This window comes from Meriones unguiculatus, chromosome 3 (genome assembly GCF_030254825.1).
Source record: "Meriones unguiculatus strain TT.TT164.6M chromosome 3, Bangor_MerUng_6.1, whole genome shotgun sequence".
Classification (NCBI taxonomy): Eukaryota; Metazoa; Chordata; class Mammalia; order Rodentia; family Muridae; genus Meriones; species Meriones unguiculatus.
Window position 1 is genome coordinate 134,243,573 of NC_083351.1, and position 27,992 is coordinate 134,271,564.

The 27,992-nt window shown below is 43.0% G+C and overlaps 1 protein-coding gene across 3 annotated transcripts in view; it reads left to right on the plus strand.

Moving 5' to 3' along the window:
• The first annotated feature begins 494 nt into the window (after positions 1-494).
• Kif27 (kinesin family member 27) overlaps positions 495-27,992 on the plus strand; it is a 73,298-nt gene continuing 45,800 nt past the window's right edge. Inside the window, exons 1-7 of one of the 3 annotated variants that reach the window (XM_021654275.2) lie at positions 495-682; positions 2,706-3,089; positions 7,315-7,515; positions 8,239-9,197; positions 12,868-13,011; positions 17,737-17,943; positions 27,810-27,979. In XM_021654275.2, coding sequence (XP_021509950.1) covers positions 2,792-3,089; positions 7,315-7,515; positions 8,239-9,197; positions 12,868-13,011; positions 17,737-17,943; positions 27,810-27,979 — 1,979 coding nt within the window. In that variant the 5' untranslated portion in view covers positions 495-682; positions 2,706-2,791. Of the gene's footprint in view, positions 683-2,705; positions 3,090-7,314; positions 7,516-8,238; positions 9,198-12,867; positions 13,012-17,736; positions 17,944-27,809; positions 27,980-27,992 lie in introns of those variants that run through there. The other 2 variants (XM_060380566.1, XM_060380567.1) reach the window with 2 other exon arrangements.

The following is a 27,992-nucleotide window of genomic DNA, read 5'->3' on the forward strand; positions in this document are numbered from 1 at the left end:
CACCAGGTCAGGGTCTACAGTCTGGCCTAGCTCAGACGAAGCCCTCGGTTTCAGTCTCCAGCACAGTGCCTGGGGTCCTAGGACTCGAAGGGCAGGAGAATCCGAGAAGCTCACGGTAGCCTGGGCCACATAAGACCCTGTCTCAAAAACGAGATACCTGAGCTCGCAGCTGGGTACTGAAACTCATTTCGAACCTTTCTCATATCCTGTGTGTGTTTACTGGGACGCTCGGAGAAGGCGCCTGAGGTCTAGAGGCACATTTGGGGACTCTTCTAAGGGCGGCCGCGGGGCGGAGCCCTGGGGCTGGGCGGAGACTTGGGGCGGGGCGGGGCGGGAGGGCGGAGTCTTGCTGGCGGCTTTTGCGCGGACCCAGGCCTTCGTAGGGGCGGGGACAGCTTGGGGCGGAGCCATCTTGGGGCGGAGCCAGCGGAGGGGGGGGCGGCGGGAGGCGTGCTGCGCCGTTGCCCTGAGAACTGGTGACAACAAAAGGCGTGGGCGCGGCGGGGCGGGGCGGAGGAAGGCCGCGGCGTGGGGCACTGGCCTGCGAAGATCTGGGCTGTCCCGAGCCGGACGGTGCGCCGCGGGCCCGACGGGCGCGAAGCCGGCGGCACCCGGCCTGCGGCGGCCCCGCTGAGAGTCGCGGACGCGGCGGGCGAGCGGCGGACGGAGCGGGCGTCCTGAGGTAGCGGCGGGGCTGGGGGCTCGGGGCGGAGGGCGGTGGGGCGCGCGGCCGCGGCAGGCGTGAGGAGGACGCCGCCGCGAGCCTGTCCTGGCGAGGGAAGCCTCGGGCGGCGGGACGCTGAGGGACGGTGCCCGCCGCCGGCCCGGGTCTGTTTCCCGGCTCGCACTCAGGCTCCTTTATGCCTTCGTGAGATGCTGCGAACATCCTTATCTGCTGGGAGAGAACTGACAGCCCGCAGAGCACAACTTCTTCACTCCCGCCACAGCCCGGGAAGCAGGTATTTGAAGACCCCATTCCTGGCAAGTGGCAAGGCAGGAGGCCCAGGGCTCACATTGCATTTGGTCACATTTCAAAACTCAGTGGGTGTCTCAAAATAGTACCAACCAATCAGATTTCCCTGCTGATTTTTTTTTTTTTAATTTATGTCTGACAGTACACAGGACTAAACTGAATCTGAAAAATAACTGTCACATACAGACTTTTAAAAATTGACTGAATATTGCTTATGAACCATATAGTTATGCACCATTATTTTTATGATTACAATAAGTAAACTCTAACTGCTTATATGACCACACTCCCTATGTCAACTTTGCCTTCATAAAAACCAACCCAGGGAAAATACTCCAATTAGAGTTTTGTTTTTAAATTCTTACTTGTTTGTTTTTCAAGACAGGGTTTCTTCGTGTAGCCCTTGCTGTTCTGGAACTCATGCTGTAGACCAAGCTGGCCTCGAACTCACAGAGATCCACCTGCCTCTACCTCCCCACTGCTGGGTTTAAAGGCTTAAGCCACCACCACTAGGCCAACATGTATTCTTAAATTAGCAAGTTAACGAAAGAATTTGGGATCATCTTAACATACACCATAACCTTTTTAAAAGTAATTTTTATGTGTGTGTGAGAGTGTGAGCATGTGGAGGTCAGAGGAGAATTTACAACTGTCAGTTCTTTACAGCTACTGTGTGGGTTCCAGAGATTGAATTCAGGTTATCAAGCGTGTGGCCACAACTGCTTTTGCTGCTGAGTCTTCTCACTGGCCCAGACCATGACTTTTGTCTTACTGACTGAGATGATATTAAAAAAAAAAAAAAAAAAGTGCTGGGTACAATGGCATGCACCTGTCATCCTAGCACTCCAGAGGCAGAGGCCGGTGGATCTCTCTTGAGTTTGAGGCAGGCCTGGTCTACAAAGCAAGTCCAGGACAGCCATGGCTACACAGAGAAACCCTGTCTCAAAAACCAAAAAAAGTAATGTAATCTCTACAATGAGTGTTGCGAAGACTACATTCCCAAGCTTTTTAGGGTGCTCTCTATCTATCTATCCATCTATCTAAGTTTCTCAAGACAGGGTTTCCTTGTGTAGACCTGGCTAGAACTCACTGTGTAGACCAGGCTGGCCTCAAACTCAGAGCTCCACCTGCCTCTGCCTCCCAAGTGCTGGCATTAAAGGTGTGCACCGCCACTGTATGGCTGGAATGCATTTATTTGTGTATATGTATGCTTGCATGAGTTGGTATTTACTGTGTCTGTGCAGGAACTGGAGTTACAGGCAATTGTGAGCTGCCTGATGTGAGTGCAGGTAATCGAACCAGAGTCCTGGAAGAGCAGTAAGTGCTCTTAACCAATGAGCCATCTCAGCACCTTCCCAAGTCTTTACTTTAAACACATTTATAACTCCTCAGTTATTTCCTCGCCTGGATTTCTTAACTCTGTGAGTATTGATTATCTAGATTAGTGAAATAGGAAACATCACCATTCTAGAAATACACAGTGGAACCCTGTATAGCTTTATGGTCCCCAGTTCATGGTCCCCAGTCCCCTCAGCTATTTTGAAGCAAGCTTAAATGCTGAATCTTTTCATCATTAATTTACTGAAGCGCTTTACAAGTCGGATGAACTCTTTGTAATATAACTTGTATTTGTGATGAATCTGCTCTAAATGGCTTTGCTTTGAAACATGAGTAATTTTTATTGCATTAATAGAACCAGTAATTAAATATATATCTTTATTTTGATGTGCAGGAGTCCAGATCTTACATAAAATGGATGCCTCTCACGCTGTTACTGAACATTAAAGAGATAATCTAATCAGTAAAGTTCAGGCTGCCATGGAAGAAATACCAATAAAAGTTGCTGTACGAATTAGACCTCTGCTTTGCAAAGAAGTTCTTCATAATCATCAAGTGTGTGTGAGGGACGTTCCCAACACCCAGCAGATTATCATTGGGAGAGATAGAGTTTTTACTTTTGATTTTGTTTTTGGCAAAAATTCCACCCAAGATGAAGTTTATAATACATGCATAAAGCCCCTGGTGTTGTCACTCATCGAGGGCTACAATGCAACAGTGTTTGCGTACGGACAGACTGGATCTGGGAAGACGTACACCATTGGAGGAGGCCATGTTGGTAAGATTCCCAAGTTCTGCGTTAGCGCTGCACAGTGCGTACCAGGACTGTAAGAAATGGCAGCACTATTGTGCTTTACTTGACTTTCACTTTGCTGACGAACGCTTGGCTCTGGCCTGTCTCCTGTTTTAGCTGCAGCAAACACTGCTGTACAGCCATCTGTCTGGGCCCATTGCAGACCTTAACATTTTTAACTTTGTCTTGTTTTTATTGTACCGGAAATAGAACTAGGTTACTGGGCCAGACAGTGGTGGTGCATGCCTTTAGTCCCGGCATTAGGGAGACAGAGGCAGGTGGATCTCTGTGAGTTCAAGACCAGCCTGGTCTACAGAGTGAGTTATAGGACAGCCAAGGCTATACAGAGAAACCCTGTCTCAAAAAAACGAAAACAACAACAAAAGAACTAGGTTGCTGGCTATGCACCCTACACTGAGCTGTACTGCTAGCCTTCTTTTTACATTTTTCTTGTAAGGGAAAGAGTCACTCAGTTGCCCATGCTGGCTTTAAACCCACTCTGTAGCCCAAGTCATCCTTGAGATTAGGATTCCTTTGCCTCAGCCCTCATTACACTTGAGTTTGTGGGTATGAGGCAGTAGGCCTTGTCCTGTTACAGCCTTTAAATTAATTAATTAATTAGTTAATTAATTAATTACTTAATTATTTTTGGACACAGGGTTTCTCTGTGTAGCCTTGGCTGTCCTGGAACTCACTCTGTAGACCAGGTTGGCCTCTAACTCGCAGAGATTCTCCTGCCTCTGCCTCTGCCTCTGCCTCCTGAGTGCTGAGATTAAAGGTGTGTGCCACTGTGCCCAGCGTAAAATTACTTTTGAGGTTAGCATTCAAAATAATAGGTTTCCTCCTGGCCTCTTCCTATACATATGCCATTATGTTGTCTTCTCAGTCATTGGCCTCCCTCACTACCCTCTCTTGAGCTCCGTTCTCCCCAGCTGATCCCTCTCCTCCTCTAGTCAGGTCCCACTCCTGCTTCTTGTTACATGCTGCATCACATAATTTCCTAACTCCAGGGCATTGGCTCCCCTGAAACTGGGGTTACAAGTTGTTGTGACCTGCCGTCTAGGCACTGACAATCAAACTCGGGTCCCTCTGGAAAAGCAGAAGTGCCTTTAGTGACTGAGCCAGCTCTAAAACTGTCATTTGTTTTCTGATTTCCATGGTGTTTGGACTAGTTGGTGTCCCACCGGCAATGTGCAGGGCTCCATGCTGTCTGTATCCTCGCCAGCATTTGCTGTTCCAACAGAGTCTTCTATTGAGAACTGTCTGTTCTGTTCACTGATCCACTTATTGATAGGGTCATTTCTGAAACTCTCTGTGTATTCCAGATATTAATACCTGTGTGTTGTAGTCGAGGAAGATATTTTCTAATCCTGTACTCTGCTCACTCCTTTGCTATATGATAGAAATTTTAATTTTACATAATTTGTCAGTGTAGGGGATAATTTTCTGTGCTATTATTATTTTTTATAGAAAAAATATATGCCCATGTATAGCTTTAATTTTTAAAATTTATTATTGCGGGAGCATGTCATGGCATATGAGGGGAGGGCGAAGGGCAACTTTCGGGAATAAGGGATTCTTTAATTTATTTTTCAGATATATAGCCTCAAGCCAAGCTGGCCTTGAATGCACTGTGTGGTCAAGGATGACTTTGAACTTCTGATCCTCTTTCCCCCACCTCCTGGTGCTGAGTGCAGAACTGTGTCTGATTCGTGATATGCTCAAACTCCAACCCAAAGCTTCATGCACACTAGCGAACACTCAAGTGAGCTACATCCCTAGCCCCTTGAAAGTGATTTTTAAATTAATTTGCCTCAGGACCTGATGCTGTCATCTGTGACTATATCCATTCCCCACCCCAACCCCCATTCTTTCTTAAACTCAGTCTGTTCAGAACTCTACAGCCGTTGGGATTGCATTGGTTAAGACTAAATGACACTCACTCTGCTAATCCCATGGTCAGTTCTTATTTCTTCCCTCAATGGGCCCCTTCGCACATTATCCACTCAGTTTCCAGGTAACCGACCACATTCCTGGTTTTTTCTCCTACTTTTCTAGTCCTCCCTTAGGGGCTCTGGAAGTGAACTAGTAAGTGAAGTGCTCTAAAGTGCAGTTTTTGGCTCCCCCTCCTCACCCCATTCTCTCTTTAAAGAGCTCTTGTCCTTAGTAGGTACAGCCAGCCTTGTTATATTATGTACTGTCTGTATGTAGATGACTGTCAGTTGTTTCCCTCAGCCCAGGAAAGTTTTGAGGACTCACACCAACCTCATGGGTTAGAAACATGTACTGTCATTTTCTCCAACCAAACAGAGCACTCATCAGTGGGAACTCCAGTGACTCTAAACAAAATCCTGGAGTCAGCTTGACTCATTGCTTTCTTTCATATGTCACATCCAATCTATCAGAAACTTCTCAATCTGCTTAAAAGAAAAAAAAAAGATTTTATTTTACATGTATTAGTGCTCTATCTGCATGTACACCTGCATGTCAGAAGAGGGCATCAGATCACATTATAGATGGTTGTGAGTCACCATGTGGTTGCCAGGTGCCGTGGAGTCCAGAAAAGGGTATTAGATCCCCTGGGACTAGAGTTACATGGGTGCTGGCAACTGAACCTGGATCCTTTGGAAGAGCAGCAAATGCTTTTAACCAAAGAGCCATCTCTTCAGCCCCTTCATCCTTCCATGTGCTCCCCCAGCCTGAGAGGATAAGGCCTTACAATGTAGATTGGACTGGCCTCAAAGTCTTACTAACCCTTCTCAGCTCTTAGGTGTGTGCTGTCACATGCAGTTGACAGAAAACCTTAGTGGCTCCTCAGCATAAATCCGGGTTCCATCCTGATACCATGTCAGGACCTGTTACATTTATCTTCCAAATCCCTCAGAGCACTATAGAAGCCCCTGAAGTGGTCTCTCCCCTCATGCTCCAGCAGAAGACAGCAATGAGAACAGTCTCTGTGAGGTTTCAGACCATCATGTTACCGCTCCACCCTGTGGCTCTGACCTCAGCCAGGATGACTCCAAATGTAGAGCAGTCTACAAAGGACTCCATGAGCTAGCGTGTGGTACCCCTCTGACCTCATTTCTTGTGTGCTCTTGCTCCCGGTTCTGGCTGTGCTGGCCTTGTTTGTGACGGTATCAGAGCCTTCAGTGAGTGTTCTTGCACACTTTCAGGGTCTGCTCACGGGCTTCATAGTTAGAATGGCAGTTACAGTCCCACTCTAGTCTCTACCCCACCCTCCAAGTGCTCTTTCTGTTCCTGTTGACTTGAACTTATTCATGTTTGTTTATTTCTGAAGTAGCCTTGTTCTATAGCCCGGATTGGCTATGAATTCTTAGCCCTCGTATCTCAGCACCCCAACTGAATTTTAGGTGTACACCAGCATTATAATATACCATATAATTTACAGATTTTCTTTATTACTACTGCCTCTTTCTTCTCAGTAGACTCCCATAACAGTTGGGGATTTTTCCTTTGTGGTTTTTTTTTTTAATTGATTCTTCTCTGAGCCCTGGAATATTGCATTTGTATGTAGTAAATACTGAGTACATATTTGTTAAATAAGTTCTGTATAAGGGATACATGTGAAAAGTTTGCCTGAATTGTTTTGTGTGTAGGCATATGTGCATGCTATAGTGTGCATAGTGTGTGCACATACATGTGTATATGCTTTTATGTTTGTGCAATCACATGTGGAGGCCAGAGGAGGATGTCGAGTGTCCTGCTGTAGTGCTCTCACCTCTATTTCCTTGAGACAGGGTCTTTCACTGAGTCTGGAGCTAGGCTGGCAACCATCAAACCCCAGTGGTCCTCCTGACTGCCCGTGTACCGTGCCTGACTTCTTCCATGGGTGCTGGATCCCACCTCGGGCCCTTGTGCCTATGCAGCAATGCTCTGACCTGATGACCCATGACCCCAGCCTTTTGACCCCTGAATTTTATGGTTGTATGGTGTAGCCCTGCCTAAATTCAATTAAGTAATATACTTTTTGAGGCTCTGTCTTGCTATGTAACTGACTGGAACTTAGTATGTTACCAGCCAGGCTGCCTGTGTCTCTTGAGTGCTGGGTTTAAAAGTGTATGCTACCATGCCTGCCCAGTTTTAAATTGTTATAATAGAAATGTAAGAAAAGTATACTAAGCATAAATTTCAGATTGTAGCTTTCTTATGTTTTAAGACTCTGGTTTTCTTTCTCTTTCTAACTTTTCAGCATCAGTTGTGGAGGGTCAAAAGGGTATCATTCCTCGAGCTATCCAAGAAATATTTCAGAGCATCTCTGAAAATCCTAGCATTGACTTTAAAATCAAAGTGTCATATATAGAAGTGTATAAGGAAGACCTAAGAGATCTTCTAGAGCTGGAGACGTCTATGAAGGGCCTTCACATTCGAGAAGATGAGAAGGGAAACACAGGTGAAGTACTTAGAGAAATTATGGTGTGCCTTCATTAGCATCTCAAAAACGTGTCAGTATTCCAAGAATTAAAAAAAGGATGCACAATTTGTTTTTACTTTTTATTCATATACTTGCTTTGCCATGCTAGAAACCTATCCAGTGCTAGGAAAGTGTTGTGCCACCGAATTCCATCCCCAGCCTTCTTGCTTCATTTTTAATTTTAATAGACTTTGGGATATCTCAGTATAAATTTTCTAGATTAGCCTTGAGCTTGTTTTTTTTCCCAGGCTGGCTTTGAACTTTTAATCCTTCTGCCTCACAAGTTTGTCTACCAGGCATGGCTCCTTGTATTTCTTGTAATAATTACAAATTGAAGTACTGGAACAAAGTGTTCTTCCTGTTTTGCTTTGTTTTCCTTGAGTCTGGAGCTTGAGCACAGGGCCTCACATGTTTGTCAGTCATTTTAAAGACTAAGTATGATGACTGATTAAAAGCAACAATTGTATCTTAACAAATAAAATACATCTTTTAGAGTTTAAACGTAAGTCCTGTTTCTTAAAACTGTTCCTGTTGGGGCTTTTCTGAAAGCATATTAATGATACTGATATTAATATTATTTGAAACATTACTGCTTTTTTTAAAGAAACCATTTTTTGGGGTTGCTTAGCAAAGGGTAACTGTTGTGTGATTAATTGTACTGGATTTTGATGAGAACTTGATTTTAAAACTTTCTGTTTTAAGTGATTGTTGGGGCCAAGGAATGCCAAGTAGAGAGCGCGGATGAAGTGATGAGTCTGCTGGAGGTAGGGAATGCGGCCAGGCACACAAGTACCACCCAGATGAACGAGCACTCCAGTAGGTCACATGCCATTTTCACAATAAGTGTTTGCCAAGTCGAGAAAAGTACAGAGGCAGCTGAAGGTGGAGAGTGGTATTCACGTCGGCATATTGTCTCCAAATTCCATTTTGTGGATTTGGCTGGATCAGAAAGAGTGACCAAAACTGGGAATACTGGTGAGCGATTCAAAGAGTCCATTCAGATCAACAGTGGGCTGCTTGCTTTAGGAAACGTCATAAGTGCCCTTGGGGACCCTCGCAGGAAGAGCTCTCATATTCCATACAGGGATGCTAAAATTACCCGGCTTCTGAAAGATTCCCTGGGAGGCAGTGCCAAGACTGTCATGATCACGTGTGTCAGCCCATCCTCCTCAGATTTTGATGAGTCCTTAAATTCTCTCAAATATGCCAACAGAGCACGGAACATTAGAAACAAGCCTACTTTAAACTTCAGCCCCGATTCAGACCGAATGGATGAGATGGAATTTGAGATTAAGTTGCTTCGAGAAGCTTTGCAGAGCCATCAGGCCAGTATCAGCCAGACTAGCCAGACCCCTTCAGAGGTTGTGCCTGACCAGAATCGGATCCAGTCTTTGGAGGAGCAGGTGGCTCAGCTGCAGGAGGAATGTCTGGGTTACCAGGACTGCATAGAGCAAGCGTTCACCTTCCTGGTAGACTTAAAAGATGCAGTCAGGCTAAACCAGAAACAGCACCACAAGCTACAGGAATGGTTTAGCAGGACTCAGGAAGTCAGGAAGGCTGCCCTCTCCCCATTCCCAGGAAACCAGGGCACTGGGAACCTGGAAGAAGGAACCCAGCATGTGACAGTTCTCCAGCTGAAGAGAGAGCTTAAGAAATACCAGGTACTGAGACATTACTGATTAGCTACTGTGGTTTTAGATTGTGTATTGCAATGGAAGCCTGGCTGGAACTCAGTAAGTAGACCAGCCAGGACGGCCTGGACTCCATCCTTTGATTCTTGTGTGCTGGGATTACAGGAGGGTGTGGTCCCTCCACTAAGAGAACTCCCACCCCTCTGGTGGTGATGGGCATTGAACACACGGCCTTGCCTATACTAGGAAAGTATCAGCTTCTGACAGAGCTCCAGATCCACTTTGTCTTCTTTGAAATAAAGTCTCAGTCTCTTGTCCAGGCTGGTCTGCAACTCATGTGCCCAGGCTGGCCTTGAACTCAGGGCAGTCCTCTTGCCTCTGCTTCCTAAGTGTTGAGTTACTAGTATGAGCTCTTTTTTTTTTTTTTTTTTCCAGAGCTGAGGACCGAACCCAGGGCCTTGCGCTTGCTAGGCAAGCGCTCTACCACTGAGCTGCACGTCTCGCCCCTCTAGTATGAGCTCTTACACCTGGCTCAGAGACAGCACTTGTTTATGTTTAAGGACTACATTCATTTGGACAAGTAAATTCTAAAAGCAATCCTGGAATTTCAGAAGTTCTGAATTTAAAAACATACATTTCTTACTGTGTGTGTGTGGTATGTGAATGGTCTGTGTGCAGGCGTGTATTTGTAGAGGTCAGAGGACAACTTTGGGGAGTGTTTTTCTCTTTTAAGAATTTATATAAAAATTAGATGGGTGTGTTGGGACACTTCTTTAACCCTACCACTTGGGAGGCAGGTCAACCTCTATGAGTTCTATGCCATCCTGGTCTATACAGTGAGATCTAGTCCAGCCAGGGCAACAGAGTGAGAACCTGTCTTTAAGAACAAAAAAGGAAAGAATTATATAAAAATCTCACTTGCCTTTCATCTTGTCATCGATATGTCTCATTTCCTATTCTTCCTCAAATTTATTCTTTGTTAAGTTTTTTTCTCCTATGTGGTGATCAAAGTATATTTTAAGGGATCATATTTATTAAATAGAGTCTTATGAACTTTCATAGCTATTTAGAAGATCAAAGAAACAGTTTTACAAACAAAATTAAGTTATATTGCTCTGAGTTTGCTTCCTTTCCATGTGTGTTTGTGATCTTAAACCCAAGGCTTTGAGTGGTGCTAGGCATGTACTGTATTACCAAGCTGTATCCTCAGTCCTGTCTATCTGTCTGTCTGTCTTCTTTCCTGCCTGCCTCTTTCCTCTCTCTCTGTATCTTTCTCTCTGTCTCTCTCTCTCTGAGACAGTCTCATACAATACCCCAGGAACTCCATCAATATTCTAGTCTTTCTTTGAACTTGGGGTAATCTTCTGCCTCAGTTTCCCAAGAATTGGGATTACAGGTGTGAGTCACCATGTCTGGTTTATGGGTCCGTGTTTTTTGTTTGTTTGTTTGTTTGTTTGTTTTTGAGAAAGAATTTTATAAAGCTCAGGTTGGCCTCCAACCTTGCTATATATCTTTGTGTAACAGCCCTGGCTGTCCTGGAACTCAATTTGTAGACAAGGCTAGCCTCGAACTCACAGAGATCCGTCTGCCTCTGCCTCCCATCCTTGAACTTGTGATCTTTCTTCCTCTACCTTCCACTGCTGAGATTATAGGATTATGTCAGCCACACCAAGTTTTACTGTGGAAATCAAACTGAGGGCTTTGCACAGCATAGGCAGGCACTCTACCAATACATCCCTAGGGTGCCCACTGTAGTTCTTGAAAGAAGACAATTATCCCTTGAGTTTGGATTATACATTTATTTATTTACATTATATATTATAAATATATTTATATATTTTTATTTGGGGTATTTTATTATTTTCTGGGATTAAAGACAAGGTGTGTGTCACTATAGCCGTCTACGTACTTGATTTTTAAACAGTGTGGGTGAGTACATGCATACATATTACATGGATATATATTTAGTTCAAATGTATCTGCTCACATTTAAAAAATTAGATTTATTTGTGTGTTTACCACAATGGGTATATAGGTATAGCTTCCAGGAATCACTTGTCTTCTACCGTGTAGTTCCCAGGGATTGAACTCCTGTTATCAGGTGTAGTAGCAGATGCCTTTACCCACCCACTAAGCCACCTTACTGCAACCCCCTTTTAAAGGAGGATTTAAAGGAGCCGGTAGAGAGCAAGATAAAATCAGTTCTGCTTCATGTCTGGCATCCGGGCTACAAAGGGCTTTGGCAGCCACTCTCCAGCTCTGTTGCTCTAGGACTGACGGCCGCTCTCTTAGGCTTGTCCCACTGCATGTCTGTAGCTTACCTTGATCAGTGTCCACGACTCTGGCATCTCTAGTATCCTCGGGTTCCATTACAACTTAGGTTTTGCCTAAGTTGTCACAGGTTTACCTGTTGTCCTCTCAGGGATCCGTTGCAGGGCAGCCTGTGTTGCTACGTTGCCTGGCATCACTGGCTTTCTAAAACCTTGGTGTAACCTCCGTGGCCTCCTTACTCTTGCATCTGCCATGCCTACAAAATCAGTATCTCCTGGATAATGCTGCCAAGCTCTGCTGCTACTTGAGGTGTAGCCTGGCTCCTTTGTATCACAGCTGTGTTTACCTCGTGTGCCGACTCCGTGAGACATTTCCTAGGTAGCTGTTTTTAGAAGGAAACCCCTTCAACAGCAGGCTCAGTTTAGGCTTTCTTCTTTCAAATGAATTTTCATTCTCACCAGATGGAGCTTTTCTTAGGTGGAATCTTGCCATTAAGATGCCTTTCCTCTTTCCCCAGTGCAAAGCAATGTTTTTAATGGTGCTAATCTCTTTAACAATTACAGCTGCTCTGTTAGCCACCTGTCTATAACTTTCAACTCATTTCTTTCCCTGCCAAACAGTACATTTTCCCGACAAGTGTATGCTCTGCTTGTTGCTTTCTCTCTCACTGTAGGTCAGAAAAGAGCAGTGAGCGGTAACTGTACCATAGCCTGAATACTACCCTTGTTCTTGTGGAAAGAGTACAGCCTTTGTCAGCCTGTAACTGTTCTGGAAACATCAGAGTTCCTGTTTCCCTCTGAAGCCAATCAAGTCTCCACTTCTTTGGGAACACATTTCTTTTGGCATTCTGGTCTATCAAACTGCTGCCAGAATGGCCCATTAAGCTCTAAGTTATAGCATTCTAGGTATTTTTTTTTTTAAACCTTAGTTTTCCGAACTCTTTCATAGTCCTCTTGCAAACCAGGTCATGTGATGAGGTTCATCCCAGCAAAGGCACTGCTTGCTGGAACCAGTTATTTTCTTGTTGCTGTGGCAGAGTACCTGCAAAAGCAGCCTGAAGAGAGGAGGGTTTATTTTGGCTAAAGGTTTGAGGACACAGTCCATCATGACAGGGCAACCATGATGGCAGGAGCATGAGGAGCTGGTCATGTTCCACTCTGTCAGGAAGAAGACAGATGGAGGCTGGCATTCCAGGACTTCCTCATCTTCGTTCCCATGGAACGGGACCACCGTTTGCATGCAGAGTTTTCATGGTAATTCCTTCGGCCCCTTTATTTCTGCCTGCTTCAAAAAGAATCTAGAAAAGGTAAAATGTAAAGGATAAGAAAACCTTACGCGGTTTTTTCAAGCTGTCACTGTGAAGTTTACACTGTTCTGTATGTAGTTCTCTTGAGAATTTGCTGAGCTCTGTGCCTTCTTTCCCTCCCAGTGTGCTCTGGCTGCCGATCAAGTGGCGTTCACACAGAAGGAGATGGAGATGGAGGAGCTGAGGAATCAAGTGCAGCTGATGGCGCAGGAGAACAAAGAACATGCTGTATCTTTGAAAGAAGCACAGAAAGTGAATCGGTTGCAGGTAAGGCTTGGAGCACAGAGCTCCGGAAATGCAGCACCACAGACCAGCATCTCAAACCACAGACTGGTGCTTTACAGAGCTGTTTCAGGTGGATAGCTGTGGACACTGGCAACTGAAATAATTCCCTTTTTTTAACCCCTAAATATTTTTCTTTTTTTAAAAAAAGATTTATTGATTATATATACAATGTTCTGTCTCCATGTATACCTGTACACCAGATGATTGCACCAGATCTCATTATAGATGGTTGGGAGGTATCATGTGGTTGCTGGGAATTGAATTCAGGACAGCCAGTGCTCTTAACCTCTAAACCATCTCTCTACCCTCCAACCCCCAACTATTTTTTTCTTTTCTTTTCTTTTAGCTTTTCAAAACAGGGTTTCTCTGTGTGGCTGTCCTGGAACTCACACTGTAGAGCAGACTGGCCTCAAACACATAGAGATCTGCCTGCCCCTGCCTTCTGAGTGCTGGGATTAAAGGTGTGCACCACCCTGGACACCAAGCCTCTGCCCCGCCTCCAGAAAAACTTAGACTTTTATAATTTATATTATCCTCTTATACTACATGAGTGATTTGTTCTTTGATTCTAGTTAAGTCTTTCAAATTCCTTATCTTGGAATTCCTATGAGTAACACAGATATGCCTGCATATTTAAAATTGTTTGCCCAGGGCCAAGTATGGTGGCCCACCCCTTAAATCCTAGTACCCAGAAGGCAGAGGTAAGCGATTTCTATGAGAACGAGGCCAGACTAGTTTGCACAGCGAGTTCCAAGCCAGCCTGATGTACATAGGGAGTTCTGGACAGGCAGGACTACAAAGTAAGATCCTGTCACAAAAATAAAACAAAATGATGTGTGACTAGTGCTCTGTTTTTGTTTTGTTTTGTTTATTAATTTTTGTATAGCAGAGACAGAGGTCCAGTTTCTGTCTTCTCTGTATGAATATCCAATTTCCTGAGCGCAATTTATTGAAAATACTGTCCTTTCTTCAGGGTGTACTTGTACGATCTGTCTTACTTAGGGTTTCTATTGCTGCAGCAAAACATCGTGACCAAAAAGCAACTTGTGGAAGAAAGGGTTTATTCACTCTGTTGCCTTCGGAGGGTACTGTGGCATGCTAACGATTAGTTCTTCCAGTCCACAAACACGGAAGGTCATTTCATCAGTGGGTTCCCCACTTAGTTTCTTTCATTGGGGTCTTATCATTTTCATTGTAGAGGTTATTCACCTTTTGGTGATATTTAATTTTTTTGTGGCTACTATGAATTGAGATTATTTTCTTGGCTTTTATCCAGGATTTTTGTTATTGGTATTTAAAAGCTCTACTCGTTTTTATATATTTATTTGCATTCTGCAGCCTAAACGAACTCATTTATCATTTTCAGCAAGTTATTTTTGGTGGAATGTTTAGTTCAAAAAAATCATAGGGTTGGAGGATGGCTCAGTCATTAAAGGCTAGGCTCACAGGCAAAAATATAAAAATAAGATCATATTGGTGCTGGAGAGATGGCTCAGTGGTGAAGAGGGCACAATGCTCTTCAGAGGACCTGGGTTTGGTTTCCATCACCTGAATCAGGCATCTCACAATTGCCTGTAACTACAGTTCCAGGGGATCTGGCACCCTCTAGCCTCCTCAGTCACCTGAAGTATGTACATTCATGTAGGAAAACATATACACACATGAATCTTTAAAAGATCTATTATCCTCAAACAGGAGTAATTTGTTCTCTTCTTTTCTTTTTAAAAATTTTATTTAAAATTTTACAATTATGTATGTTTAGAATGTATTGTGATCATATTAAGTGTCTATCTTTCCCACTCTAGCTTTCTTTCTTCACACACTGTGTGTGTGTGTGTGTGTGTGTGTGTGTGTGTGCGCGCGTGCGCGCCTGCAGCACTTGTGCAGATAACCATAGCGGCTCTGTGTTTGTGGTTTTAATGTGATGTAGGATCTAGAATATGGGATTTTCTAGTGCTCCTCTCCATTCTCTGGAGAGCTTTCCAGCCTGCCATCTGTGGTGCTCCCTGGGCCGTGGAGAGGTGATAAAGATGTCATGTTTAGGGCTCAGCACAGTCACTAATTCTCCGCATTGTGACAGTTGTGAGTCTCAAAGTGACTGTCACCTTCTGCAAAAAGCAGCTAACACTTAGAAGCAGTTTGTTCACTTAGCAGACATCACCAGTCCATTCTCTCCTGAGGCCTGTGGCCTCCCCAGCCACAGCCTGTTGACCAAGTTTTCAGAACTAGGTGTGCGTTCCTTCCTATGGAGTAAGCTAGCTGTAAAGCAAATGGTTAACCCCAAAACATACTTCCCCAGAAGGTCAGGGTGTAGCACAAAGGGTTCACAGCCACACCTTGTGGCAGTGTGAGCTCTAGGCCACAGGCTGGAGCATCCAGTTTAGTTCTAGATTTCTATGTTCCGCAACCATATTGCCTTCAGCATTAGTTTTGGTGAGTCACCAAGAACAGTGGCAATGTTGTATTGTGGAGAGACTTTATAAGACTGTAACTCACAGAGAAGTTCAGTGAGTGCACAGGGATATTTGCTTACAAATTGTCCTCTGTGGACAATATTATCAACTCTCCATTCAAGCTTCTTAAGTAACATTTTTATTTGGTTTTAGTTAGCTTATATAATAAATTTCATATATTCTTAGCTTTGGCTGGCCCTTTTTCCAGCCTTCCTTCTCCCAATCTCTGTACCTTCACCCCCGTTTCAGTTTTTCAACCCTAATATTCCTCCCTCTTCTTTATGACAGGTGACTTTGCTCTTCTCACCCCCATGAAGAGCTCACCTTCTTCACCTGTAAGGGATCCTGTGCCAGGTTTTCATTCCCACTGGAATGCATAAGTCTGAAGGTTTTGAAGTTAGGATCCACATATAATAATGTGTAGGTTACCTCATTCACTATAACCTTTTCCAGGTGCATCCACTTTGCTGGAGAAGTTCACCTTCTTTCAGCTAACTGTGTGTAGGCACCACATTTTCATTACCCATTCATCAGTTAATGGATATCTAGTGATTCTGTTTCCTGGGTGAGGTGAACAGGTGACAGTTTCCTTAGTGTTATAAAAGCATTCTAATTTCATGAGAACCAGATGCTGATTATTGTACTTTTTGAGCAACTGGAGTCTACTTTAGAAAGTCCTTCTCTGCACCTCTATCTCGTAGTATACATCCTACCTTTTCTTTTGGAAGCTTCAGCGTTTGCAGCTTTTACATTAAGGTCTTTGACCCATTTGGAGTTGATTTTTGTGGAGGGTGAGAGATAAGGATCTAGTTTCATTCTTCTACTTTAAATACCCAGTTTTTCCAACATCATCCATTGAAGGGGCTGTTTTTTCAACAGTATTTGTTTGTTTGTTTGTTTGTTTGAACATCTTTGTCAAAAGTCAGTTGAATCACTGATGATGGCTTACATGGGAGGCAGAGCCAGGTAGATCTCTGTGAGTTTGAGGCCAGCCTGGTCTACATAGTGAGTTTTAGGCTAGCCAGGAATATACATAGGGAAACTTAGTCTCAAAAGAATAAATATCTGGTGTTTGAAGTTGTGTGGACTTAAATCTAGGTCCCCTGTTCTATACCACTGGCTGGCATCTGGTACCACATTGGTCTTTGTTACTGTAAGTCTGTATTATAACTCTGAAATCAGGCATGAAAATACTCAACTGCGTGTGTGTGTGTGTTGTTGTTGTTGTTTTGTTTTTTGTTTGTTTGTTTTTGCTCAGCATTCCTGTGACTCTCTGGGTCTTCTGTGGTTCCATATGAAGTTTAAGACTTTCCCCTCAATCTCTGTGAGTGACGTCACTGATGTTTTGATTGGGATTGTACTGAATCTATAAATTGTTTTTGGCAAGATGGGCATTGTCACAATATTGGTCATTCTAACCTATGACAGGAGAAGTCTTTCCATCTTTTCGTGTCTTCCTCGGATTTTAAGGTTCTCACTGTGGAAGTCTTTCACACCCTGGGGTAGGTTTATTCCGAGCTATTTGATTTTGGCATCAGGCTGTTGTAAGCAGAGAGTTTCTCTGATTTCTTCTTAGTGTACCAGTCTTTATGTTAATTGTGTCATTCACTGTGCTGAGAGAGTATCCGCTCTGGTTTTCTGGTGGCTCTCATGTATAGCATCTGCCAGTGAGGACATAGGACAGACTGGCCTTGCACTCTCAGAGATCTGCCTCCTGGGTTCCTTTCCTGTCTGTGTACTTTTCATTTGCTCTTTTGGTCTTAGTACTCTGGCTAAGGTTTTAAGTAGCATATTGGATGAGATTGGAGAAAGTAGAGCTCTGTCTCCCTTGCTGTGATCTCTATGTGTAGTCCCTTTTGTGCTTTTCAGCCTTGTCTAGTACATCTCGTATTTCAGCAGAAAGTTCAGTATCAGTATAGAATCAGTATCAAACTATCCAATCACAGCAGATGGGGCATTATTATTTCTTAGGTTTTTTTTTTTTTTTTTTTTTTTTCCTGTTTCTGCTTTCACTATTTAGTAAGTTTGGGTTTGGGAATATGGCTCAGTGGTAGTATGCACAAAGCCCTGGATCTGATGCCAGTCCTGAAGAAGAAAAACAGTCTTAGCTTTTAGTTACTTATGGATACCAGAGGGAAGGGATAATGAGGAGCCATTTAGGCAGTTGTGATTTTGGGCAGTGCAACTTAGTTCTGACTTATGATTACATGTGTACTGAGGTTCTCTGTTTCTGAAACATCTCTCTTCTACAAAGAACGAAAAGATACTACAACAGCAACTTCTTGTGGACCAGCTGAGTGGAGAATTGGCAAAGTTTAACTTGTCGATGACATCTCCAGTTAAGGAAAGTTGTGGAGATGGTCCTGATACCAGGATCTCTGAAAAGAGACCACACACAGTACCATTTGATAACTACTGGGGACGCTATGTCTATATCCCATCAAGACAGGATTTCAAGCAGGTGAGTCAAGCGTTAGCCTCAGTCCTTTTGAGACTTTAAAGATACAACACCAGAGTGGTTGTAAAGTCTTTGTTTTTTTAATATTTAGTTTTCTTTTTAGTTACAATTTGTTAACTCTGTGTCCCAGCTGTATCCCGCTCCCTCATTCCCTCCCCCTCCCCAACTCCCTCCCTGGTCTCCTCCCTGCCCCTTTCCAAGTCCACTGATAGGGGGGGACCTCCTCCCGTTTCATTTGACCCTGTTTTATCAGGTATCTTCAAGGCTGGCTGCAAAGTCCTCCTGTGTGGCCTAACAGGACTGCTTCTTCCCTGGGGGGGGGGGGGGAAGGTCAAAGAGCCTGCCCTTGAGATCCTGTTAGAAATAGTCCTTGTTCCCCTTACTTTGGAAAACTACTTGGTTACTGAGCTACCACGGGCCACATCCGAGCAGAAGTTCTATGTTATATCCATAGATGGTCCTTGGTTGAGTGTCAGTCACAGAAAAGACCCTGTGCCCAGATATATTTGGTACTTGTAGAGCTCCTATCCTTTCCATATCATACTAACTCCCCTTCTTTCATATGATTCCCTGCACTCTGCCGAGGGTTTGGTTTTGAGTCTTAGTGTCTGCTTTGAAACACTGCTAGGTAGAGTCTTTCAGATGCCTTTTGCGGTAGACTCCTGTCATATGTTCAATGCACATCCCATTTGTCTTTCTAAATGAGGATTGATCATCTTCACCCTTGTCCACTTTCTTGATTATCTTCTTTAGGTGTGTAGATTTCATTATGTTTATCATATCTTGTAGGTCTATATAAGTGAGTATATACCAAGTTTGTCTTTCTCCTTCTGGGATACTTCACTCAGAATGATCTTTTCTAGATCCCACCATTTGCCTGCAAATTTCATGATTTCCTCCTTTTTGATTGCTGAGTAGTATTCCATTGTGTAAAAACACCACAATTTCTATATCCATTCCTCTGTTGATGGACATCTGGGTTGTTTCCAAGTTCTGGCTATTACAAATAAAGCTGCTACAAACATGGTTGAGCAAATGTCCTTGTGTACTTTGGGTATATACCTAGGAGTGGTATAGCTGGGTCTTGAGGTAGCACTACTCCTAATTGTCTGAGAAAGCGCCAAAGTGACTTCCAAAGTGGTTGTACCAGTTTACATTCCCACCAGCAATGGAGGAGGGTTCCCCTTTCACCACAACCTCTCCAGCATGTGTTGTCACTTGAGTTTTTCATCTTGGCCTTTCTGATGGGTGTAAGGTGAAATCTCAGGGTTGTTTTGATTTGCATTTCCCTAATGGCTAATGAGTTTGAGCATTTCTTTAAGTGTTTCTCTGCCATTCGATGTTCCTCTTTCAAGAATTCTCTGTTTAGCTCCATTCCCCATTTTTTAATGGGATTACTTGGTTTGTTGCTTTTCTGCTTCTTTAGTTCTTTATATATACTGGATATTAGCCCTCTGTCAGATAAAGGGTTGGTGAAGATTCTTTCCCAATCTGTAGGCAGTCGTTTTGTTTTGATGACTGTGTCTTTTGCTTTACAGAAGCTTTTCAGTTTCATGAGGCCCCATTTATTGATTGTTGCTCTTAGAGCCTGTGCTGTTGGTGTTCTGTTCAGGAAGTTGTCTCCTGTGCCAATGAGTTCTAGGCTGTTCCCCACTTTTTTTTCCAACTGATTTAGAGTATCTGGTTTTATGTTGATGTCCTTGATCCACTTTGACTTTAGTTTTGTGCAGAGTGATAAATATGGATCTATTTTCATTTTTCTGCATGTAGACATCCAGTTGGTCCAGCACCATTTGTTGAAGATACTGTCTTTTATCCATTGAATGGATTTGGCTTCTTTGTCAAATACTGAGTATTCATAGGTGTGTGGGTTTATGTCTGGGTCTTCTATTCGGTTCCATTGATCCTCCTTTCTGTTTCTATGCCAATACCATGCAATTTTTATTACTGTTGCCCTGTAGTACAGCTTGAGATCAGGGATGGAGATACCTCCAGATGATCTGTTGTTGTACAGGATCGTTTTGGAGATTCTGGGTTTTTTCTTTCTCCATATGAAGCTGAGAATCTTTTTTTCAAGGTCTGTAAAGAATTGAGTTGGTATTTTGATGGGAATTGCATTGAATCTGTAGATTGCTTTTGGCAGGATGGCCATTTTCACAATGTTAATCCTACCAATCCATGAGCACCGGATATCTTTCCATCTTCTGAGATCTTCTTCAATTTCTTTCTTCAGAGACTTGAAGTTTTTCTCAAACAGGTCTTTCACTTGCTTGGTTAGAGTCACACCAAGGTACTTTATGTTATTAGTGGTTATTTTGAAGGGTGTTGTTTCCCTAATTTCTTTCTCAGCCTTTTTGTCTTTGGTGTACAGGAGGGCTTCTGATTTTTTTGAGTTGATTTTGTATCCTGCCACTTTGCTGAAGGTGTTTATCAGCTGAAGGAGTTCTCTGGTTGAATTTTTGGGGTCACTCATGTATACTATCATATCATCTGCAAATAGTGACACTTTGACCTCTTCCTTTCCGATTTGTATCCCCTTGATCTCCTTTAGTTGTCTTATTGCTCTGGATAGGACTTCAAGTACTATGTTGAAGAGATATGGAGACAGTGGGCAGCCTTGTCTTGTCCCTGATTTCACTGGGATTGATTTAAGTTTCTCTCCATTGAGTTTGATGTTGGCTATAGGCTTGCTATATATCGCCTTTACTATCTTTAGGTATGTGCCTTGTATCCCTGATCTCTCCAAGACTTTAAACATGAATGGGTGTTGGACTTTGTCAAATGCTTTTTTGGCATCTAAGGAGATGATCATATGTTTTTTCTCCTTCAGTTTGTTTATGTGGTGGATTACATTGATGGATTTCCGTATGTTGAACCACCCTTGCATGCCTGGGATGAAGCCTACTTTTTCATGATGGATGATATCTTTGATGTGTTCTTGGATTCGGTTTGCAAATATTTTATTGAGTATTTTTGCATCAATGTTCATAAGAGAGATAGGTCTGAAGTTCTCTTTTTTTGTTGGATCTTTGTGTGGTTTAGGTATCAAGGTGACTGTGGCTTCATAGAATGAGTTTGGTAGTGTTCCTTCTGTTTCTATTTTGTGGAATAGTTTGAGGAGAATTGGTGTCAGCATTCTTTGAAGGTCTTGTAGAATTCTGCGCTGAAGCCATCTGGTCCAGGGCTTTTTTTGGAAGGGAGACTGTTAACGACTGCTTCAATTTCCTTGGGAGATATAGGGCCATTCAGTCTTTCTACCTGATCTTGGCTTAATTTTGGTAGATGGAATCTGTCAAGAAAATTATCCATTTCATTTAGATTTTCAAATTTTGTGGCATATAGGTTTTTGTAGTATGACCTAATAATTGTTTGGATTTCCTCAGTGTCTGTAGTTATGTCCCCATTTTCATTTCTGATTTTGCTGATTTGTATAGTTTCTCTCTGCTTTTTAGTTAGTTTGGCTAAGGGTTTGTCTATCTTGTTGATTTTCTCAAAGAACCAGCTTTTTGTTTCATTGATTCTTTGGATAGTTTTATTTGTTTCTAATTGATTGATTTCAGCCCTGAGTTTGATTATTTCCAGCCATCTGCTCCTCTTGGGTGTATCTGCTTCTTTTTTTTCTAGGGTTTTCAGTTGGGCCATTAAGTTGTTTGTATGTGATGTTACGAATTTCTTCTTGCAGGCACTTAGTGCTATAAATTTTCCTCTGAGCACTGCTTTCAATGTGTCCCATAAATTTGGGTATGTTGTGCCTTCATTTTCATTGAATTCTAGGAAGTCTTTAATTTCTTTGTTTATTTCTTCCTTAACCCAGCTGTCATGGAGTAGTAAGTTGTTCAGTTTCCATGTGCGTGTCGGCTTTTTGTTGTTTCTGTTGTTATTGATATCCAGCTTTAGTCCATGGTGGTCAGATAGTATACAAGGGATTATTTCAATCCTTTTGTATCTGTTGAGGCTTGCTTTGTGACCCACTATATGGTCTATTTTAGAGAAGGTTCCATGCCGTGCTGAAAAGAAGGTGTACTCTTTTGAGTTTGGGTGAAAAGATCTGTAGACGTCTATTAGGTCCATTTAATTTAGGGATTCTGTGAGTGCTTTTATTTCCCTATTTGGTGTCTGTCTAGTTGATCTGTCCCTTGATGAGAGTGGGGTGTTGAAGTCTCCCACTATTAAGGTATTAGGATCAATGTATGATTTAAGCTTTAATAATGTTTCATTTACGAATGTAGGTGCTCTTATATTTGGGGCATAAATATTCAAGATTGTGATGTCCTCTTGGTGGATTTTTCCTTTGATGAGAATATAGTGGCCCTCCTTATCTTTTTTGATTAACTTTGGATGAAAGTCTGTTTTATTAGATATTAGGATGGCTACTCCAGCTTGTTTTCTGGAACCATTTGCTTGAAAAACAGTTTTCCAGCCCTTTACTCTGAGGTAGTGTTTATCTTTGTTGCATAGGTGTGTTTCTTGGATGCAACAGAATGTTGGATCCTGTTTCCACAACCATTCTGTTAGCCTGTGTCTTTTTATTGGTGAGTTGAGTCCATTGATACTGATAGATAGTAGTGACCAATACATGTTAGTTCCTTTTGTAATGGAGTCGGTGATCTTACCCTGTTTCATTGCTTGTTTTCCTTTCATTTTTGTTGGGATATTCTCTGTATGCCCTGTTTTCTTGGGTGAAGTTGTTTTCGTTGGATTGGAGTTTTCCTTCTAGTATCTTCTGTAGGGTTGGTTTGCTGTGTAGATACTGCGTAAATTTAGTTTTGTCATGGAATATTTTGTTTTCTCCATCTATGTTGATTGAAAGCTTTGCAGGGTATAGTAGTCTGGGTTGACATTTGTGATCTCTTAGAGTCTTCATGATACTTGTCCAGGCCCTTCTGGCTTTCATAGTTTCTGATGAGAAGTCCAGTGTGATTCTGATAGGTCTACCTTCATATGTTACTTGGCCTTTTTCCCTTGCTGCTTTTAATATCTTTTCTTTGTTCTGTAGATTTAGTGTTTTGACTATGATGTGATGTGATGTGTTTCTTTTCTGGTCTAGTCTATTTGGAGTTCTGTAGGCCTCTTGTATATTTATGGACATCTCTTTCTTTAAGTTGGGAAAATTTTCTTCTATGATTTTCTTGAAAATATTTTCTGGACCTTGGAGCCTGGAGTCTTCTTTTTCATCAATTCCTATTATTCTTAGATTTTGTCTTTTCATAGCATCCTTGATATCTTGGATATTTTGTGATTGGAACTTTTCTGATTTCACTTTTTCTTTAAGAGAAGTATCAATTTCTGCAAGTGTATCTTCAGCTCCAGAGATTCTCTCTTCCATCTCTTGTATTCTGTTGGTGATGCTTACTTTTGTGGTTCCTGATCTTTTCTCCAAGTTCTCCAGCTCAAGGGTTTTCTCATTTTGTGTTTTCTTTATTGATTCCAATTCTGTTTTCATGCCTTGCACCATTTCTTTCATCTATTTGAATTTGTATTCCTGTCTCTCTATGACGGTCTCTATTTCTTTGTTCATTTCCTTTTTATATGCCACTAATTTTTATCTCTACTTGTGCCTCTATTTGTTTGGCTATGTTTGCCTGTGTTTCTTTAACGATTTTGTCTATTTCTTCTTTCTTTACCTCCAATTGACTAGCCAACTCTTTGAAGGATTTGTTCATTTCCTCCTTATGAGCCTCAAATAATTGGGTAAGCATGGCTTTAAGGTCATTTTCCTGTGCTTCTGATGAATTGGAGTATCCATCAATTTTGGGGTTTCCTGGTGAAGTCATGATGTCCTGATTTATGTTGGAAGTGTTCTTTCACCTACCCCTAGCCATTGGCTTATCTGAAACCTTCCCTGTTTGTTTTTGGATTCTGCAGATCAGACTGGTACTGTCTCTCTCTGGTGTCTGGAGAGTTCTTCAGAAAGCTGAGAGAGGTCCCGTGTCCTTAGTGTGTGCTGAGGACTAGCTGTACCTGTGGGAGAAAACTACGCAGGCACAGATGGGGCAAATGCAAGTGTGTGCGTGCATGTGTGTGTGTTTGTGTGTGTGTGTGTAAGTGTGTGTAGACGTGTGTCTCAAGGGACAGAGTGATGGCTAATGTTGAACCCTTGAGTGTGTGGGAGAGGCTCTGCACTGTATATGTCGCAGGCGCTAGTGATGATAGCAGCACAATTTCTGGCATTAACTGCCTTAACTCCTCAATTAGACCCACAGAGCAGGAACTTCAATGTCCCAAGTGCCCCTCTGTTTCCCAAAGTGGGTATGTGGGTGGGAGGGGGTTCGATGCCTGGCTTCTGTTTTAGAAGGATCCAGGATCTGGGGATCTGCAGATTCTCAAGGGTGCACTCACTTACAGGCAGGTCACTTGGCAGAGATCGAGGTATCCGGGCTCTCTGCTCTCTGGTTTGGCCCTGCTTCTTTGATGTGCTCCGCCAGCTCCTTGCTGCTGTCACTGCCAGGTTATGAGGTCTTGCTGCAGCTGGAGATTTCAAGGTGGTCACGTCAGTAGGGATCGGGGTAACCAGGCTCTCTGTTCTCTGGTTTGGCCCTGGTTAGTCTTAAACTGGAGGGCTGATGTGCCCCGCCAGTTCAATGCTGCTCCACCGCCAGGTTAGAAAGTCCTGCTGTAACTGGAGACTGGGTTGCTAGTCCAGATGCTTTCTGGGAAGTCCTGGGGTCTCTTCATTGTGCTCTCGCATCGCCTGGTGTGCCTAGCTAGTGTGGCGTTTCTGCCTGGTTTTGGTGAGTATATAGCGTATTCTCTGTCCCTGTGGGATTGGGCGGGCCGTACCATCAGTGATCGCCATCCTGCGGAGCTAGTATGGCGTCTAGCAGACTCGGGCCCTGGGAGGATGGTGCAGCCGCCATGCGGATCTGGGACTCTGAGATGGGTACTGCTGGCACTTGCCGCTAAAGGGCTTGGAGCTCCGCCTCAGCGGCTGCAGGCCCCAGGCAGTTACGTCTGCACTGAGAAAGCTGAGTCCGCTGTGCCAAGGAGGAAGGAGGTCTGGGGGGAGGGGAATGCCGGAAGGATCGTTTCTTACCTTCCCCAAACAAGTCCCTGGGTGACCTGAGACCCAGGTTTTCACCTCCTGCGATGTTCCTTGTTGTTTAGAAAGCCTCACCGTTGTTTTCCTGGGTTAGAGGTCCTTCCACTCACCAACTCAGACAGTTAGCTTTTCCACAGCTCAGAAACTGTGTGCTAGTCGCCATCTTGGCTCCGCCCCCTCGGTTATAAAGTCTTAGGAGTTCTTTTTTTTTTCTTTTGGTTTTATGGACACTTCCATATGTACATTTTCTTTTAAGTATTTCAAAGATAAAAATTAGTAAGTAAGAGAATGTCTAGAAAGGTTTAGAGGGACTATTGAGCCAGTAAAAGCTGCCCCTGCTGCTGTGCTTTCAGACATGGCTAGTTTAATGGTGTCAAGACCCTGTCCCTGTAACCTCTCAAAATGAAGTGAGGACAGGCAGTGGCATTTGTTTGTTTTATCTAACTGGTCTTTGTTCTCAAGTGAAGCTTCTGTGTCATTTGGCATTATCGACTGGACAGTCAAGATGGCATAAGCATCATATGAAAATTGGTTTTAATTTTTATTTGTAAATATATGTCTATGTAGATTTTCCTTACATTTTTATCTTATATGTATGGATGCTTTGCCTGTGTGTGTGTACGCACCTCGTGTGCTTTCCTGGTGCCCTGTGAGCTGGAGAAGGCATCAGATCCTCTGGAACCAGAGTCCAGTCGTGAGCTGCCATGCAGGTTTTGGGAACCAAATCCAGGTCCTCTCCAAGAGCAACCAGTCCTCTTAACCATTGTACGTCTTTCCAGCCACAATGTAGATTTGTATGGAATAAATCAAAGAGTTTACTATGAAAATGACCTAATTATCAGATTGAGTTTTTGTTTCTACTTACTAATGTTATGAATGGATATAATTTTTTTTTGAGATCTATGTAGTAAGTTAATCAGAAGGCTGAGAAATTGGTGAAACAGCAAGGTGTAGGTAGGTGTCAGGAAAGTTTAGCTATAACTAAACCTAAGTGAGCTCAGGTTCCTTATGGTAAGCATGGGGACCCTGGTGGGGTGTACAGAGTTTATGAGAGTGCTGGCTCAACAGTGCTGCCCTGCTGTATCCTCGCTGCATATCCACGGTACCCGATACAGCCCAGGCATGGTGCCTCAGGGTCAGTAAGACAAATGCTGTCCTTACCTGTAGTTTTTCGAGTTTAAATGCTTGGGTTTTACATGTTAAACCATTGTAGTTATTAGTTTCAGTCTTGCTTTGGGAAACTACTAACATTTTCTTTATGGTTGACTATGTGGTTAATTTCCGTTGACTACTAGAAAAGAACACCAGACTTTTGCATCACTGTGGCCAAATATCCAAGAAAAGCAACTCCAAGGAGGAAAGCTTTGTTTTGGCTTATGGGCTGTAGGGGGTGAGTCCTTGCTTGCTTGGCTTCTTGTTCCAGGCCATTTATAAGGCAGAATATCAGGTCCAAGGAGCATGTGGCAGGAAAGCTTTATTTCATCAGTGTTTGTGAAACAGAAAGAAGGGAGCTATTGGGAAGGGCCAGGGTGCCCTCTTCCTTGTGCCTCAGTCCTCAGCACTGGGAGGCCACTTAGGAAACTTTTCTACCTGTCCACCTCATTGTTGCCAGTCCCTCTGATGACCAAGCATAGGAACACAGAAATCAGATGAAAGGACTGGTGCCAAGCACACACTTTGGGATCGAGGTATGTGAGGGCTCCACTATAATTTTTAAGTTTTCATTTTCCTTTGAAATTTCATATATGAATATAATAACATCCATCTCTTTCTTTCCCTCTCCAACTTCCCACAGGACCCCTGTCACATCTTCCTCCCAATTGCATGTCCTCCTTTTATAATTACTTACTTATTTAATCCACTAAGTCCAGTTAGTGTTGCCCATATGTCCCCTGCATGGGCAGGGGGTCACCCACTGGAGTATGTGGAACTTACCAGTGGCCACACTCCTACATTCCCTTTCCCATCATCTGCCAATAGCTCCTCAGCTAAATACCTGTGATATATAGACTATATGCCTTTCTATACACTATAGTTTTAATAGCTTATGCAGTGATTCACCCTAACACATTGCATGTCTCCTTAAGACTTCATTATTTACTTTCTTTTTGAGAAGTCACCCTGTTGTTTCCTTATTGAGAGGTGACAGACAAGGAAATATTTGGAAATAGAACCTAGAACAAAAATATAAAAGCTATTTCTACTCCATCATGTTTCCAAGGTCATTTTTGAGCATTTAAAAGGCATTTTGTTTTAGTAGAAATGTTACAATATTCCCAACTGGCCTATAATATTTACTTATTGTATAATATACGCTGAATGTATCATTTGCATTAATTAGCAACATCTGTCCTCTGCACGTATCAAGGCTGGGTGACTGTCTGGCTTTCAGGTTTGGAATGTCGCCATAATGGGGAGAGTGCAGATGGGAGACTGTGTTGGGACTGGGATGGAGGGGCTGTGCATTGCACAGTAGCTCCTCTTCCTCAAGAGCTTCAATCTGGGACAGTGATTATGAGCACTTTTGCTGAGGACCACAAGCTATGCCAGAAAGCGAGGATGTTTTCATGCTTCCCTAGGACTTTTTGATTACTGTTCTCCATAAAATCATCATTTAAAATAGAAAAGGCTGTATAGTGTCTGAAACTTGTATCTGTGAAGTAGAATGGTACTGTGGAATTAATTTTGACGTTTTACAGGGAGCATATTTTCAATGATTGGCTACATAAGAGTACTTACCAATATCCTGTCTAAAGCATTATGAGCCCTAGGATAAAAGTTGACATTAAAGAGTCACCTCTTTTGTTGTTGGGTGGGGATCACTCGCAAGGTCTACTCAAGTCCTCCTGTATACTCTCTGGATCAAGTATTCGCTGGGTTCCGAACGCGAAGTCACATGCTGATGGGTCACTTAGAAGAGCAAGATGAAGTTCTGCACTGCCAGTTTTCTGACAACAGTGATGACGAAGAATCAGAGGGCCAGGAGAAATCTAGAATTAGGTATGTTGCATAG